The 17845-nt window shown below is 43.3% G+C and overlaps 4 protein-coding genes across 4 annotated transcripts; 1 reads left to right on the forward strand and 3 right to left on the reverse strand.

Moving 5' to 3' along the window:
• The first annotated feature begins 610 nt into the window (after nucleotides 1–610).
• Nucleotides 611–4196, forward strand: mfap5 (microfibril associated protein 5). Its single transcript, XM_079164969.1, has 7 exons — nucleotides 611–620; nucleotides 1631–1707; nucleotides 1819–1851; nucleotides 1988–2023; nucleotides 2160–2247; nucleotides 2799–2872; nucleotides 2948–4196. Exons 2-7 carry the CDS (start codon nucleotides 1665–1667, stop codon nucleotides 3058–3060), a joined length of 387 nt encoding a protein of 128 aa, XP_079021095.1. The 5' UTR covers nucleotides 611–620; nucleotides 1631–1664; the 3' UTR covers nucleotides 3061–4196.
• Nucleotides 4197–5877: 1681 nt separating this feature from the next.
• LOC306699549 (adaptin ear-binding coat-associated protein 1-like) lies at nucleotides 5878–10211 on the reverse strand (the record flags this gene model as incomplete). Its single annotated transcript, XM_079164184.1, has 7 exons — nucleotides 10105–10211; nucleotides 8989–9089; nucleotides 8440–8544; nucleotides 8148–8229; nucleotides 7930–8038; nucleotides 7606–7753; nucleotides 5878–5987 (listed from the first exon to the last, which is right to left on the reverse strand). The coding sequence occupies exons 1-7, from the start codon at nucleotides 10203–10205 to the stop codon at nucleotides 5878–5880; spliced, it is 756 nt and encodes a 251-aa protein (XP_079020310.1). The 5' UTR covers nucleotides 10206–10211.
• A 1109-nt stretch (nucleotides 10212–11320) lies between these two features.
• aicda (activation-induced cytidine deaminase) lies at nucleotides 11321–13029 on the reverse strand. The gene is made up of 5 exons (XM_079165232.1): nucleotides 12977–13029; nucleotides 12156–12321; nucleotides 11777–12059; nucleotides 11486–11601; nucleotides 11321–11390 (listed from the first exon to the last, which is right to left on the reverse strand). The coding sequence occupies exons 1-5, from the start codon at nucleotides 12994–12996 to the stop codon at nucleotides 11340–11342; spliced, it is 636 nt and encodes a 211-aa protein (XP_079021358.1). The 5' UTR covers nucleotides 12997–13029; the 3' UTR covers nucleotides 11321–11339.
• A 2847-nt stretch (nucleotides 13030–15876) lies between these two features.
• nat14 (N-acetyltransferase 14 (GCN5-related, putative)) lies at nucleotides 15877–17782 on the reverse strand. The gene is made up of 4 exons (XM_079165307.1): nucleotides 17680–17782; nucleotides 17118–17259; nucleotides 16722–17027; nucleotides 15877–16623 (listed from the first exon to the last, which is right to left on the reverse strand). Exons 2-4 carry the CDS (start codon nucleotides 17196–17198, stop codon nucleotides 16174–16176), a joined length of 837 nt encoding a protein of 278 aa, XP_079021433.1. The 5' UTR covers nucleotides 17199–17259; nucleotides 17680–17782; the 3' UTR covers nucleotides 15877–16173.
• Nucleotides 17783–17845: the final 63 nt, after the last annotated feature.

Consider the following 17845-nt stretch of genomic DNA (forward strand, 5'->3'; position numbering starts at 1 on the left):
TGCTGGTTACATTAAGTAGTGCAAAAGTCAAATTTGAGGCCCGCTGTGTTTGAATGCCTCGTGGGCATTTGTTTCTTTCAATTGCGTCATTATTGCATTTTCTCAAGCAGATTCCAGGAGAAAGTAATAAATTAGTAGCATTTGTATTCAGACAAGCCTGCATCTCTGACGTTATCATCTGAAATTAGAACAGTTAGTGTTTACAAAACTTTGGGTATAAAGATTTAAAATGTCTTCACAAATGCAATGGAGCCCGTTTAATGAACAACAGAAACTGCCTCTACTTTTTGTGGAGGATGACTAAATATTTAGCTTTGTGTGGTGATGAGACACCAAGACACTAAGATACAAAACAGTGGGTATGTATATCTATCCAAAGATCAATATAAAGACCTGTGTGTGATCCAAAGAGGACAAACTCATTAGATTGTAGCTGCATGCTACATTGTTTTTTTACCAAATTGGGGCAGGACAAAAAAGTAAAAAACAAAAAAACTGTGATGGTTTGGAAGACAGGGGGAGGAGGAGGAGGGGGGAGGAGGAGGGAGGAGAGGGAAGGAGGGGAAAGAAGAGAAGACAAAAGGTTCATAAAACTAAAGCAGTTGTGGACGACAGCAAAGGTTGTAAGTATGAGTTCATTATTTGACCTATTTTCATCTCATACCGTAGGAAATGCACAGAGGAGCATCGGCACATGCAGGATATCTCACATCCAAAGATATCAATGGAAGGATATTTCCTATTGATGAGATGTAAACATGAAATGTGAAGAGTGAGGGCTTGTCTGATTTACTTTAGAATCTATATTTCATTGTGACGTGATTTGCGCTTGCATGCATAGTTCAGTGAGTAAAAGCAATGAAAAACATGGCACTCTCACAAACAGATCAACAGAGGCATGCACTGAGTTAAACAAGACAATCCAGAGTTCTCAATTCAGTAATTGCAAATGTGTGACTCTGGGTTTATCAGAGCAGGAAAAGGCACAACTTGTGACAAAACTGTCGATTGCTCAGAGGGGCTTTGTGATGATCGTATATAAACAGTTGGAGAGCAGTATTATGTTCAATGAAAAGAAAGCTGGAGAAGAATGTGCAACTGTATCAGAGGAGGGGCGGAGGGGCGCTCAAATAGGGCACAAAAAAAACACATTCTTTTGAGAGAACTCACGTCTTGGACTGCAAAGTCACATTGACACATCACGAGAGGAATGATGCAGGGCGGGAGAGGGAAGGAGAAAGAGTAAGAGAAGGAGAGAAGGCAGGGAGAAAAATGTCTTTAAAGTGTAACTTAAAACTCTCTCTTACAGTTGCTCCTCTGCTACTTTGTCGAGCGGTTCACAAGCAGTCCGGCAGTCTACAGAAATAAACTTTAGAACAGATTATTCCACAGCAAAATGACATCAGAGCACTCCTCTATAACGATGACAACTTATCCAAAACACAGCACTGCTCTCTGTGTTTTTGGCTGGAAAAAAAGACCTGAGGGAAAACATTACAGTGACCTGGGAGCATTTATATGCAATGAGATTAAAGGAAACATAAACAGCAACAAAAATCTCGAGTGAGGATATTGAACAGTTCCACTCTGTGAAATCATTCCGACTCTTTTCCTCTTCGGTTCCCTCCAGCCTCGTAAAGCTCAAACTCTTACAAGTTGAAGGAATGGGCCGACTTCCAGTGGTCCTGCTCCTCTGCAGTTTCCACGGTAACGCTGCCAAACAGGACACACAAATCATCTTGTTTAATTACGGTTGAGTCGCCGTGTGTTTGTTTTTGTGCTGCGAAACACTCCCCTCATGTGGTTTCTGTTCCACAGCGCTCGCAGCTGTAGCCCAAGACCAGCTGACCGGTAATGCTCTTCTCCTCATAAGTCACACTTTCAGCTCCGGACGGGTTATGTTGCATGACGTCCGTCAGTCTGTGAGTCATTGCAATGGGTCACTGGTGTTTTCCCAATCTGATCTTGTTTGTCTCCTTCTTTGCAGAGAGCACTAATGCACCTGGAGGCACCTTGCCAGCCAGTGAGTGACAGCAGATTGGAGATGACCTCCGAACTGCCTCTCAGGAGGCCACGTGAAACCGAAAGTTTTGCATGCTTCATCTCGCGATAAGTGGTTCATCCAATTTAAACACGGCTCGTCTCTCCTGTCTCTGCAGACTGTAGGGATGAGATGTATCCTTGCACCAGGATGTACTCGGTTCACCGGCCCGTCAAGAGAGTTATTGGTGCCCTTTGTCTCTACAGGTGTGTCTGCGATCTTTCTACCAAATACCAATTCTAATTTAGCAATTTAGCCTACCTGCAGAATGACTTTTATCAGTTAGCAGTGAATGTGTCGTATTCTAGCATCATCCGACTGTTTCTTAGACACACATGAAGTAGTACGGAAATCAGAAGTGGAAAAAGAACTCTTTACTAAAGTAAAAGTAGTGACATAAGTAAAATGGTGTTAAAATACACCATGAAGAGTTAAAGTCATGGAGTCCTAAAAAAGTAAAGTAAACTGTTTAGTGTTTATATATATATATATTATCAGGACTGTGCGGAATAAGTTTAATCAAATTTGATACTCAGCGACCCGCTCGGCTAAGGTATGCAACCCTCAAATGTCATCAGATTTTGACTCAGCTGTAGTTAAAACAGTGTAAAGTTGTAAAATTGCTCATAATAAGAAGCCGATTGAATAAATCAAGTCAGGGCCTTTACGTCCAAGCATATTAGCATTATCAGCAAAATGTACACCTCAACCACTGCAGCTCTCTTACTACAATCATGATCTCCCGTTTCTGACGCAGCCTTCTTCGTGTCTACGTGATCAACAACGAGATCTGTGTGAGGACAGTGTGCCAGCAGGACGAGTACCTGAAAGGTGAGACACTCTGCAAGTGAAAAACAAGCTTGTGGAGACGCGATCATAACTTATCTGTCTTTTGGCACGTTACAGCCGAACTGTGCAGGGAGTTGTCCGGGTGGCCCAGGCGTGTCCAGAGGTCATCTAATAGGAAACGCTGTCGCAATCGCCGTGGCAACCCCAAAACCTGGGCAAACAAGGCCTGATGGGGCCCCAGGATGGCGGTGTGACCACCTGTGAGGATGGAGCCTCTCTTAGAGACACAAACCAGGGACGTCGTCATAAAAACAGCCCATAACACCGTAAAATCCACCACTCAACACCCAGGAGTCTCTTTCTCTTTCACACATGTGTGCTGAGTCACAGCCATGTTTATGTATTAAGTCTTTTGTGTGTGAACATTGAAGCTCATTTCATTCGTGTGTTTTTGGACACACATCATGTCTTCTACCGTTTACGATCCATTTGAGGTACTGTAGTAAAGGGCTTTTAGCAGCACTGAGTCATTTCATTGTACAAAGAACAACCCGCTCTGTGTACTCCTTGACAATCCAGTATTATGTGCACTAACGTATCCAAAAATACACATTTAACTACATTTGTTCATGAGTCATTTGTTTATTGATTTGTTATTTTTCACTCTGTTTATTCAGGAGAAAAAAAACAAACAAATTAAAGTTATGGTCACTGAGTGATATCTTTATGTTTTTTTCTTTGCATATACATTTACATACACATATACAGTTTGAATAACAAGTCACATTTGGGAGAGATGCATATAATTTAAAACAGTAAACAAACACTGACAAACATTGGTTAGAGCTTTACACTCACACGATCTATGTGTGTTCCAATCAATATCCATCATCATCATCATCATCATCATCATCATCATCATCACCACACCACACCACATGTGATATCACTGCAACATAATTATCTCTCTGTACATGACTATATCACAACAACACACTGCATCAAACACAGACTGGCTTGGTCCCAGGTTGCATTCGTCTGGATCAGAATACCATCGACGACGTTACATCTTAGCGTGGAATTTAAGTTCACAGTTAAAAACTCAGTTTGTACAGTACAACATGCTGTGTTTGAGGTCCTGACCACCTTCTCATGAAGAATCAAGGAGATGAAGCTGCCCCCCCAAGACAGACGGGACGGTGCAAAAACACAGACCTATTCATCGAGGAGGAGAGAGGTCGTGACCTAAATGACTCACCAGTCGCAGCTTTAACAGCTGGGCTGAGCAGAGATGACATAACGAGGACTAAATCTTTTCAGTTTCCCCTTGAGGCAAAGATAAAAGCGCTTGATGCCTCTATTTCTTTCGCCAGCACCCTATCACTTTAAACTTTTCTACTTCCCAGTTCAAACAATGCACACAGTGCCAAGGACCCATCCCCAGTGAAATATGTGTTCAACAGCTGCAGCTCAATTTGACATCTCATCTCAAAAATGATGCCGTAGAGCCACTAGAGCGCGCTAGAGAGCACAACTAATCTGTAAATCAGCTTCTTTCAAGTAAAATCATTGTGTGGTAAACTCTTAGCCTACAGTGCTGTTCAAAAGTTAGAGATCGCCTGTCGAAAAAGCTCGATAAATAAATTCATGCTTTTAGGTTGGAGAAAGTCCTCTTTTCAAATAGATGTTATTTTGAATGAAAGGTTTGCAAAGAATGATCATTTTTTTGTACATGGAAAACAATTGTTCAACAAGACTGACAACTGAAAGGGCAGAAAGAGACAAAGATCCATCTGAGCAACAGTTGAAATGACCCGCCATAAGCTAAAGAAACTGGAAGCTTAGCATCAACATGTTCCTGTTTCAGTGTCTAGTGCACAACAAAGCCTATAACAAGCTGGAATACAAACAGTTATGTTGATTCAGCAAAGCTCTTCTTAAAACGTGGCAATAGAAATAGAAGGTTAGTCTGGGTTTAGCTCTATTGGAATATCAGATGAACATACTATGGCCGGACAAATCCCAGTTGAAACCTCTTCCACTGAGTTGACTGCAGCGGGCCCAAAGAAATACGGCTCCCCAAAATAATTAGAGCCCAAACGCAAGCACCGTTGTGGTTTAGTAATGATCGAGGGTCACTTATGCTTTTATGGACTGAAACACTAATTCAAAATCAAAAGGATATTTGGGGGAAAAATGGTTTCAACAGTATTCTCCCCCTGGCATGAAAAAACGTGGGGACATCGACTAAACATTTGAATCGTTTAAGTTTTAATCATTTAATTCTTATCAAACTTCTTTTGCGAGCCAAACTATTTCAAATGTAAACAATACGTTTGGTGTCTGAATTATTATTATTACATTATTGAAGGTAAGAAGAAACACATCAACATAATAGCTGACGTCATACTTTTGAACAGCAGTGTAGGTCTATTTAAACAACCCCTGCATTAAATGCAGACTGTATGCATTACTAACTACATAGACAGTAGACTGCCAGTCAGTGCATATAGTCAGTCCCACTGCTGGGGACTTGGAGACTAAATAAGCTACAGAACATAAAGGTGACAACACCATTGACAATAATTACAAACTACCGACAATATATACATTTAAAATAAATATTCTCTGTACAGAAAATTCATTCATTATCATATTTAATTAGATTTTATCATCAGATGTTTCAGATTATGTCTCCCTGGCTCGTATTTCTATTGTGTATACTCCACGATAGAAATCAGCAAATAAAACGTTGAGAAGAGGAGAAAATGGGCAAAAGCAGAATTCAAACAGGAGAGAGACGGATGGAGAGCGTGACGGCCTCAATTAAGACTGGACCGTGAGGTCTGGGTGTCTCTCCGGCTAAGACCAAAAGCCACGAGGGTCTGAACACAAATAGAACAAACTAGTACAGGGTACAGGTTACCCTGCTTGGCAGGGAGAGAAACGGGACCCCACAACGGGGGGGAAAAAAAATGCAAAAAAAAGTGCTGCATACATTTACAGAGAGCGATATAAGAGGGAGAAAAAGCAAAGTGTACCCCTTCTCACTTCGGGGATACAGAGTCAAAGTCTCCCCACAGGTCAGAGCTGGCTGTGGTGGTGTCTGATGGAGCCGCTGAGTTTGAGTTACTGGCGTCCAGATCTAGCAAAAAACCTGGTGGTTAAAAGATCAAAACAGAAACATAATGCATCTCTGAAATAGTAACAGAAATATAGATGTCTGATATGATGGTTTGTTTGTAAACAAGACTATTTCTAGCTTAAGAGTAATTCGACCCAGTATGAAGTCTGGAATAGTGTTTTGCTAAAGGGGAAGACGAATAAATAAACAGCGCTCTCCTACTTCAGCTAACGGTATCTAAAGGTTTCACTATTTTATGCTGAGGTTTTGATATATCGACCTCTGAAACCTCTGCCACCACCAAAGACAATGGAGACGAATGGGATTTCATTTGTGCAACTAAAACCATTAGAAGGTTACAGTTGTAATGAGTCTTTCAACAGCCGGCAATGGATAATCAACCTCAACGTGCTTTGAACACCCAAATCCATCAGTGTGATTTCAGTGATCAGGGCAGAAGCGTCCATACTACAGAGGGCCAGACAGGACGTGGGGGGACGGACGATATCTTTTAAAGGAAACTCTATCGGTCATAATTCCTACAGGTCAGCATAACATTGCACTCACCACTTTCACTGTGAAGACTGTGGATGCACGCGCTCCACTGGAAACAGCTTTACAACGGTCCCCAAAGGAAATACAAGCTTTCAACATCGAAATAACTTTCCTCCGACCTTTAACGTGACCCTTCATTCTGTATGACTTCTGAGGTTACACTCTGCGTCTAAATCAAACAGCTGCACCGATCTACAGCAACCTGCAGGTTGACCGTGGAAGCAAAGCTGCAATGCAATGGATTTTTTGGGACACAAATTGCCACGTCAATGTCAAGATGGTGAAGTCGAGGTGAGTAAGTCCTCCCTTCCCCCTAACGATGATTGATTGATAACTTAATGACAATCACCTCCCCAACTGACCAAAACTACCCCAGGTTTCTCTACATGACACTATTTTAACTGAGAAACTTAATCAAAAGTAGCACAACTGAAAAGAAACGGCTCAATCAAGCAACACTGCAACAGATGTAGGAGTGGAAACGAGCTACCTGGAGTCCAGATATTTAATAGCCACAACAACTAATGGTTAACTCTAGAAACCCGGCACAGATTTGGCAATTACCAAACCAACTTGGTTCTGAACAGACCAAAACACTTAAAACAGCAAACTTAACAAACCACTCGGTGCAGCACTAGGCATGATGGGAAATGGGGGCTACAATATTTAAGTACGAAGCCTTGTTTTGATCAAATTAAGATGGGGTGCTCCCTTCTTCTACCTGTTCCGATGATTTCATTCTGAATTTGTGGAATATGAAATGGACTACACGACACTAAAGCAGGCTGAGCAGGAACAACAATTAGTCTTCATTAACTTAAATTGTGTTTACCAAGAAATCCGTCAGAAGGATTACAAAGATACATTTGTTGTTAAACTCGATGTTCACCGCATCTCGGCCCCTCTCTGTGTCACTGCCTCTGTTGCATTGCTGGCGTATAAAAATGACCGATGCTGGGTTTAAGTGCAATCCACATGTTTACTCGTGTTACATTGGTAATCACCTTGTCCCGGGCACAGGCAAGACACACAGGGCGGGCCTGGGTGTATGACCTCGCCGGCTATCCATACTGTAGTGTTTTTATGAACTACCTACCGGTGTCACTTCCTCCTGCAGATGGCTGTGTGTTATGATTGGTAGATCTGGATGAAGGAGGTGGGGCTAACTTGCCCCCAGGAGGAGGCGGAAGAAGCCCAAATCCACCGGAACTCTGCGGGCGAGACCGGTCCTTCTTTTTTGATTGCTGGAAAAGGTACAAAGTCAGAGTGAGTGTGTGTGTGTAGACTGTAGAGAAAACACATCAAAGGAGATAAATAGTTGTATACTTTTGGGAGGTTCAATCGTCAAACTGTAAGCAATTTTGCTGTTCCACAAATGTTCTAACCCTCTACCAATTAAATTGAATGAAAATAGGGCTACCCCTATATTGAGAGTGATAGTCTGTCCTTCTTTGAAGCCCAGGTCCAGTTTAGGGGTGGTGTCTGGAGTCTGCGCCTGCTTCTTAAACTCATCTTCCTGTTTCACCCACCTGGAGAGGACGAGGCAAAAGGATTACAAGATAGTTTATCAAACTATAATAAATAAATTCCCTAATGAATTGGTTATGATTCATGAGAATCTATGAAGCAGCTGCATACTTGAAGTGGTCCTGAAGTGCAACATTGAAGTCAAAGGCATCGCCTCTGTCTCCAAACCCGATGCCTATGAACGCACTGCGGCCTGTGAGAGGAACGAACACAACAAACAAAAGGATAGAGATGAGTACGGGGCGTGTAAGGTATTACAAACAAAACACACACTAAACCTGACAGTTTCTCACGATACCCTCTACACTACAGTTTAACAGTTTCAGTAGGCGTTCAAAACGTGTTCTAAATCATGAGCACATTTACCAAATATTTATGTCTTAGCAACAAACTGTTTACCCACCGTTGTCATCCTGGATGCGGAGCACAAAGTAACGGCTTGAGTCACTGACTGTTTCCACTGTGGTGCCGGGGTACTCGTCCACTGGTGCTTGGGCAAACAGCTCCCCTGTAGGTTAGATCAAAAGAAATATGTTCACCGTCTTTTTGGCCAAAATGGTCCGGTGGGAATTTGGATCATGAAGAGACGCAAAAAGAAAAATACATATTTCACATTTACCAAGCCAAAACTCAGCAAAGATATTTTGGGATTTAAAACAGGGACAGAAGCCGAAGCTTTTAAGGATGGATGTAACTTCCGAGATTCAGATTATATTGATTATAAATGGGGCAATAAAAAGTATAATCTGAGGACAACAAGCATGCCAATACCACTGGCACAGACAGAAAGAGATTATCACCCTTCAAAATAAACTGCATGCTTGGACGTGGGCTGGGTCACCTTGGAATAGATGAGTAACAGAGAAGGGGGAATGGCGAACACACTGAAGTGATTTACAACAGCGACGGGGCCAGTGAACAATGGCACTGTTCTGTCTGCTTCTTTGCTCACCAGAGACTTTGTCTTCCAATTTGATGCTGGCTAGCTTCCCCCGGGCCGTCACACGCATGCGTCCCGTCCAGTCGGGAGCATCCAGCTTCCAATCGGCAGCCCTGGGACACACACACACACACACGCACACACACACACACACACACAGGGAGATGCATTGTGATGCAGGTGATGTGGTGACAGCGGTTTATTGAGACTGATGTTGACACAGAGTAAGAGCAGAAGCAACTGGAGATTCGTGTTTCGGTGTGCACGCGTGTGTTGCGGTTCGTCCCAACGCTTAAGACACACTGTAGTTCTATTTCGGCTATTTTCTATGTAAACAGAACGTGACTAACGCCAACCTAAGGCTGATATATTACATCATCACCCTCACTCACTGTACATATGGTCACTGGTTAACCAATCATGTGTCTCGTGAGACTCAGGCGTGTGCTACTGTTTGGTTGGTGTGATGTCCACTCAAGATGCAGCTGGAGCACCAGCCAATGAGATGTGGGGTAAACAATTCAACGTTCGAGCTTTTCAACAACACAACACAACATCTCCTGCATGGCCACTTGCAAGCAAGAGATGTCTGACAGGACAACGCTGTCTTTCAGGTTGATTAACCACGTTAAAGCGCCTAGTCACCATACAGCATCGACCCTACTGAAGTGTCCTCGAGCAAGACTTCTTCACAGCTCCAGGGACGCTGCACTTGCTTATACTGTCAGGGAAACAAGCTGAGATTCTGTGTGGCGATAAGGTGTCATTACTGAGCTAGTTCTAGCTATAAAAACACTTCACGCAGCGTAAGCAGCATCTATCCTCTGTGCCATTGGTCGACAGCACACATAAACACACGGACACAGGGATGTAGCCAATCCATCCCACTTCCTGTTTAGTGGGCTAACGCAGTGCAGGTATAAAGCACAACCGTTATTTACCATGATGACCTTGTTAATACACCACACGCGAAAAAAAAAAACAGCCCCAAAAAACGCTGTTGTTGCGAGATTATGGGATGAGCACGGTTGGTACTGTAGGTCGCCAATGCAACGGCTCCCAACGGCTGCGGCTCGTGGATGCTGGGTCAGGAATGTCTCCGTCGGGCCGCCGCTCCTCCTCACTCACCTGATAGCCCGGTTAGATGTTCTCGGTGGGATTCGGTAAACGCTGACTTCGGGTTTGACACAGAGGACCGACTCGTACTCAGCCTGACCCTCGGTCGCCATCTTGACTTTTACTCAGTCGGTGCACGCCGGCGGTGGTGGTGGTGGCGGTGGTGGTAGTGACGGTGAGTGGCGTGTCCGTGCGGCATTTACGGCTACGTTGACCGTAATAGACGGTGTACTTGCGCACAAACTGTCGACCCAGCCTCTCACTGCTGCTCTTTCAGTGATGCCCTTAAAGGGGTATTCCACGGATTTTAGGCACAAAGGTTGCTTTACTCATCATGAGGAGTAGCCTGTGTCAAGTCAAGGAAAATTACTCAAGTGACATCAAATGAGTAGTTTGGGTTTTGTAAAACAACGTATATTACCAAGAGGGGCGTGGAGTTTGAAAGAAGTAAGCATACATTTACCTGACAGTAACAAAGAGTAACACAAAGTGTTGACTTGTATAAGGAGCTGCAATGTACAATACCTATGTATACCAATAATTTGACCCAGATGGCAATCTCTGGGACTGAAAAGTGAAACCAATGCTGAAGTGCTTTAAATGTTCTGATAGCCATCAGCGGGCGACTCCTCTTGTTGCACAAATAATAATTCAGATGGTATAGAAGTCTCTGAGAAAAGGACCTCACTTCTCACTTGATTTATTACCTCAGTAAACCTCAGTCTTCTTCAATACAGCATGATGTTAATTTAGTAAATTATGGGCCCATAAAGCCAGGTGCTTTAGGGCATGGCAACTTTGTGATTGACTGGTCGCTTCCACGGTTTTGTCTCAGAACTTTTAGTTCATGAAAGTTAATTGCAACAATTTTGGTCCCAAAACATGTTTTATTCAGAGTTTGATTGTACTTAGCTTCACCCTCTCTTGTCACTTCTGGTTGCAAAGAAAACAAGCGGGCGATGGCCTAAATTCCCAAACTCGCATACATATATATATATATATATATATACATCAACAACACAAAAAAAAATGTATCTTATTCTTTTATTTCATATATCCATATTGCAACAGAATAAGCAAGCAGCAGCTAACGTTACAAGCCTTGCCACAACTTAAGCTATTTTTTCTCAGGTTTTCTCATTCTCAGTTTTAGCAGTTGTAGTGATGGACCAATGCCAACATGTCTTTTTCTCTGCAGACTTAATAATAGACTTAATGCTAACACCTGAGGAGGTCAGAGGTATTTTTCACAGTCCAAGAAGCAGGAAGGCATCCCTTAAATCTTCTGTTTCACTAGGCTGAGAAAGAAAGAGAGAAAACATATAATTACTTTTAATTTGACTTACACCTGTTGATTGAAAACAACAAACATGTAGTATGGTAAATGTTCTACATGGAGGATGCGGTTGAGTTTTCTGGCTAGGCGAACAGAGTTTCGGTGCAGCTCATCCCAGGCCTTGAAGTTGCTTTGCTTGCGATCCACAAAGGTCTGCCAGCAATAGAAGAAGTCTGAAGAGAGAGGAAACAGTTAAAATATTTGACATCCAGAGAGCAACCATGATAAGTAAAACAATGGATTTTTATGTGGAATTTGGCTTGCTTAACTTTCCAGTAGTTTCTGACTCTATAATTACACTCTCTCTCTTTACATCTCTACCACATGTACACCAATTCATGCCTCCACCTTTGTAACTCATGACTGTGATCTGCACGCCAGCTTCTTTCAGCATTCTCAGGCCGTCTCTTTCCCGGCTGTTCTCCATGTCACAGAAGTAAAGGCGAGAGACGAAGATCCTGAGGCGAAGGTTGGGCGTCCGGCTGAGGAACTGGGACAAACTGATGGAGCAGTTTATGCAGGGAGACCAGGAGCAGAACCAGGTAATGGAGTAACTGAGCCTCTTCTCTCCAGTGCCTCCGTAACCCCACAAACCAGGGCACAAGGCCCCCAGGTAGCGTAGGAACAACAGCTATAGAGACATAGGAGAACAGGGATACAATCTTATACTTACTCCCCTGAACAGGCCCTTCCCACATGCTTCCCCATCTTGACCCACATAACTTACCTCTACATGGCAGCCACTGCGGTTGCGGAGGTGTCCAAAGTCAAAGGATAAGGAGTCTGGCCCCACTCGCCTCTTCACTACAAAGCAGAGGTAAGTCTCGTGTCGGCCCCTTGCCCAGCGCATGTTCTTGTAATGGTAGATGAACTTTTTTCGGGGCAAAAGCACACTGAGACAAAGGGAGAAAGGGTTAATTTTTTATCTGACATGTGGGCAGCTTACCTAGAGATTATCGAAAGACCAGATCCATTTACAAAAACTTGGTGCTCTGATTTTACCAGTCAACATTTCACCAGTAATAATGCAATTCTCAAAAGTGTTGCTGTTCTGTGAATTAACATCTTTAGTGACAAATAATCTTAGTAGTATTCAGAAATGTTATGCCAGGAAAGTCTGTGAAGTCTGTTAAGAAACTCATGAAATTACAATTTAACGTATTATTAGTCAGATGACTCACCCCAATAAGTTAGCACAATAAACTCATGTAAAACCTGTGGTTAACCATATGTGAGTGATGGACAGTCAGAAGACGACTAACATTCACTGCTTTTTTTCTTCTCACTCTCAGTTTCACAACTTTTAGCGAAACTAGGACAGTTGTTCATCACTAATTAATACGGAAACCTCAATCGATAACACTCAAAGGTGATACAGTGCCATAGTTATTTAAAACAATTTCACTGAGGAATATTTTCTATTGGTATCAAAGTATCAGCACTTGTCAAAAAAACGTCACTTCATTTGATAGCAAGTGTGTTTAATCTAAAGAAGTCTTTGTCAAATAGAAAGACATATATAAATAGAATGTATCCATTTTTGCTCACCTGTCTAGCTTTGCAATCATTTCGAAAGAAGCGCTTTGTCACTCGGCGGGCGTGGGCAATAAATGGAGGTAAATGACAAAGAGCGAAAGTGTGTGTGTGTGTGTGTGTGTGTGTGTTTGTTGGGGGGGTTAAATGGAGGGAACTGAGAACATATACATCTAAACATAAACATCCTGCATACAGAGGCAGCTTCTGGTTGGACGGACAGATTTTTCAAAGTAAGTTCAGGAGGCGTGATACTAAAGAGTTGGATGGACAGAATTGTTTTGCTGCAAAAACAGTTAAAGCTATAAATAAAGTTCTCAATTTCCAAATTCTATTTAATGACATCATGGTTTTCCTGTGTTTTTTTAAAAACATTTTAACATTAGTTCACATGGTGATTGAAGTGAAACCCTTCTTTTGGTACAAGGCCATAAAGGGATTTAATTGGGGAGGCAGATTACACTACAAAGATTTTACTAAACAATCTGAGTGACCACACATGAGAGGAGGACTGTTTGACGTGATGTGTAACCTTTGGAGTTTTTCATAGACGTCAGTAAACTGAGCCAACTGGCTGGAACTTTCCAAACACTTAAGACTCATCCAGTCTCGGGCCTCTCCACTTTAACTTTCCCAGATCATTAAGTAAAAACCTCCAGATACCATCTCACCTTGATCCACAGTCCCGTCCTGCTATTCAGCCTTTCCAGCGGAGCTAGTCTCCCCCACCTCCTCGGGGCCCCAAGATTTAGTGGAGCCATAGGCGTCTCCTGACCTCGAAAGGCCCTGACACCTACTTCGTCCTCTGATCTGGGTTTTCCCAAACTGTGTCAGGCTGGGAGCAGAACTGTAATCGACCTCCCTCACCCTACGTGTGTGCTAGAACGGCTGGCCAGCTGACCGACCACAGTGTGTGGATAAATCTCACTCACGAGCCTTTGAACCGTCAGACGCTGTCATCCGTCCTTGCCAAATCAGGATGTGTATTATTTTGCTCCCGTCTTTTCTTTGCTCTGTCTGTTTTAGCTCTGGCCCAGTCTGCTCACTCAGTGGCACTGCATGCAGGCATCCTGCTTTCCCATGACTCCCCTCACCCTCTCATGCACTCTGTGGTTTGGGGAATTCACCGTTTCCCAGGGTGGCTGTTTTTGGAGCTCCTCTGTGTGTGTGTGTATGTGCGCACATATGTGTGTGTTAGCCATCTGTATGAGAATGTCATTAACACAGTCTATATGTTATACATCATCTGGAACTAATTTATCTAATTTATCCTATGATTGTGTGGTGCCCCAACATTTAGAGTGATTCATGTGTGTGTGTGTGTGTCTGCATGCTCTGAGCGACCTCACATCATATTGCATTACTCTGACGGTGCATTAAGCCTAATGTCTCTGCACATTTGAGCTGGTGTGCATGTGTCTTTTCTCGACTTCAAGAGGCTGATCAAATGCCAAACTATATGTAACCACTTCCCACCCAGCTCACTGGGTTTGACCACAGTTGACCAAGGTCATCTCATAGTCACACATGAACGCTCACATGCACTACCACCCCTCTGATGAGTGTGTGTGTGTGTGTATGTGGTGTAGTAGTACAGTATGGCCAGACACGACTGTGCATTTAACCCATAGTCAGGGGCAGAAACCGGGTGTAGGAAATGCCAAGTCATACTTTCCAAAACCCACCCGCCCACACCCTGCACACGCGCACACAAACACTCACACACAGCCATACCGTGCAGACGCACAAGACCACAGTCACAAACAGACTTTCTTTCCAGTGTGTGAACTCACATCTGTTTCCTGACAACAATAATAGCTACAGATCGGGCGGGTAGAGGCCCAGCTAACAGGTGTCTGCTCTTTGACAGTCATGAAGAAACAACTCCGATGATGACCAAAGAAGTGGCACAAGTAAAGTACAGCTTTCACAAGGTGAAAAGGCCTGACCACACACTTACTCATGCATGTAACAGCACTGTTATGTTACTGGGTGTCTCAGCTTTTTCATCAAAGTTAATTAAAGGACAGTGATTTTCCACTACAGCTTGCATGATTGAGTTTGCACTGAGTGAACAGTAGGCCTATCTTTGTCTGCACATCAGGTGTGATATGGCTCCTTCTCACACATTCAAACTGTACAAACATCCTGTGGTGTTTATCTGTGGCGCATTGATGCTATACTGACTTCGCCTGAGGTCTGCAGAAGGTAGATACGCAATGCGAGTGTGAGAGCTGCTAACCATATTAAGGTTAGCCTCAGACTGGGGCTGTGTATTTCCCCACTTTGTCACATAAAACTGCCAGTCACCTGCAAACCACACGTATTCGTGTCAGATTACCTACGCATATAGTGTATTAAATGTGCCGTTTCAATCTGCAATACAAATTTTGGAAACAGATATCCAAGTAGAATTAAATTTGTGTGGTTTTGATCAATATTTTAAGGCTGCAGCTAAAGTTATTTTCAATATAAATTAATCTATATTCGTAATAGGTTGATTTGATGACGTTACCACTGCCCAAAGTGAAGCCCTAAAATTGCTTAGAGTAGTTAAAAACTCAAATTTATGAAGTATAGCCCTAAAATATGTATTTAACAACTACAATAACCAATTCTTTTTTATTCAACAAAGAAAACGAAATGACAGAAAAGCTGAAAAAAGGGAGGGAGTGCTGTTCTAGCAGACTCATGTACCAACATACTGTACGTGACGGTGAACGACATGAGTTCTGCAGATTCACATAAACCACACATACTTCCTATACAGTAACCGTACTTCCTCCTACACATCTGTACACTTTCACACACAAACAAACGTGTGCAATCACACATCATTTACTGTGTGGACGTTTTTGAGAAAAGAACCACGCAAACAAATATCAAGGAAAAACACATTTTACATAAATATTTTATTTCAGTATAAATGAGAGAACAGCATGACTGTGGCTTCATGGTGTTAATATTACATTTTTACATAACCATTTTTTTTTTTAAAGAATGGAGAGATGATATTTTAAAAAAAGAAAATAAACAGAACAGCAACACATACAGTAAATAAATACTCACATAAATAACACAAATATTCAATAAATGATCAGCTTAAACAAATATCCAAACATGTTGCAGCAATGACAACTTGTGATATGGCTTCTTCACCTTTAGCAATTCCAGTGCCTCCTTTTCTTCTCCATGAGTCCATCATCACTCAGTCACAGGTCTTTGTAAAACACTTTAGTGAGGGGGTATCCCAGAAAGCCTCTCTCTGGAGGCTCAAGCTTCCTCTCCTCCTCATCATCTTCTATTTCATCAGCCCCCTCCCCAAATTGCTGATAGCCCAGCTTCCTGAAGATGACTTCCCCCAGTTTGGACGGGTAAGGGACGTGAGCGTACACTCTGTGAGCGCCGGCCTGCCCCTCTCTCTGCTCCAGACTCTGGACAAGCAGCCGGCCCAGACCCTCCCTGCGGTACCAGCATCCCGTCACCACCCTGCAGATCCTCGTGACGTCCGCTCGCTTCTCGCTTTCCTTGAAGATGCAGCCGAGGATCTCGCCATCGCATTCTGCCACCCAGACGTGCCCTGCTTCCTGCTCCCTCTCTGGGGTGACATTCTCTGTTGACACATCTTTGTCCTTGTCTTTGGGTGTGATTCTGCGCCTTGGCTGTGCAATAAAAATATGATTATTTGGCTGCAACATTAGGTCACGCAGAATGAAGTGAAAACTACGCAAAACACAGTTGAGCACACCAGTAGACTGACCTTTCTAGTCCCTGGTGTCTTGCCACTGATCCTGCAGTAAGGATTCACCAGTGTCTCATCCTGTGTCCCTCTGTAGCTGCTACCCACATAGTCCCAGTAGGGCCGGCTGCTGCCCAGAACCCCCGTGGACCGTGGCATGGTGATTTTGAGAAAAATAATTAGCAGGAAGACAGGAATAGCAAGGGCCAGGATAAAGGAATGCACGAGGCAGCGCAGCATTGAGGAGAAAACAGCCAGGATGAAGAGGCAGAGCGGACGAGTGAGGACGTGGAGGATGAGACGGTTTTCTGTGCCCTCGCAGCCCTCCTGGAGGGATGCAAGTTAAAACAAATCAGCACAAGCATCACAAGGAGTGAATTCCCACCGTGATGAAAGCCATTTAAAACTCGTACCAACCTTGATGAGGGCTTTGACCATCTCTATGTCGTCTTCCTTCATCCTCCTCATCACCACCTGATCCAGCTCCAGCCTCACCATGTTTAGGCTTTGAGCTCTAACTGCAGGACTGGTGCTACTAATGTTTCTACACACAGGGACCCTACAGAAACACACATAAATCAGAGTACATGGACAGAAGGTTGTCGGCAAAATGCAATTTGGGGATGTTTGATCCTAAAATCAGGCAGATAATGGATACTGCTGTAGACCTGATAGGGTTATCTATACTGAAATGGGTGAAATCTGCTACTATGCTTACAATGAGCCAGTAGTTGCAATACATCACACCCACGTTGGCTCAAAACAACAAAGCCAGAGGGGGATTATGGAGGATTTATAGCATGCATGTGTCACCATCACTCATTCTAGCTCGTATTTATCTGCACGTTTAACGGTGATCACCAAAAGGCAACGTTACAGTCGAAAGCGATAAGACCTTGTTCAAACCCTTATATGGTTGTTGCGAACTGCTGACACATTTAGACCCCTGCTCGTGCGGTGAATCCCCGTTTCCGCTTACCTTCTCCGTCACGCGGCTCAAATCAAACTGAAAACGGGGAAACACTGCACGTATCCCTCGGTGTTGTTGTGGAGTCCTTGCAGGGTTTGCACGTTTGGTCGGTTGACAAGAGTCGCTTCTTGTGCAGAGGAGGTATTCTGAATACACACGTACTCTATTTGAGGTC

The sequence above is a fragment of the Pholis gunnellus genome (assembly GCF_910591455.1).
Source record: "Pholis gunnellus genome assembly, chromosome: 8".
Classification (NCBI taxonomy): Eukaryota; Metazoa; Chordata; class Actinopteri; order Perciformes; family Pholidae; genus Pholis; species Pholis gunnellus.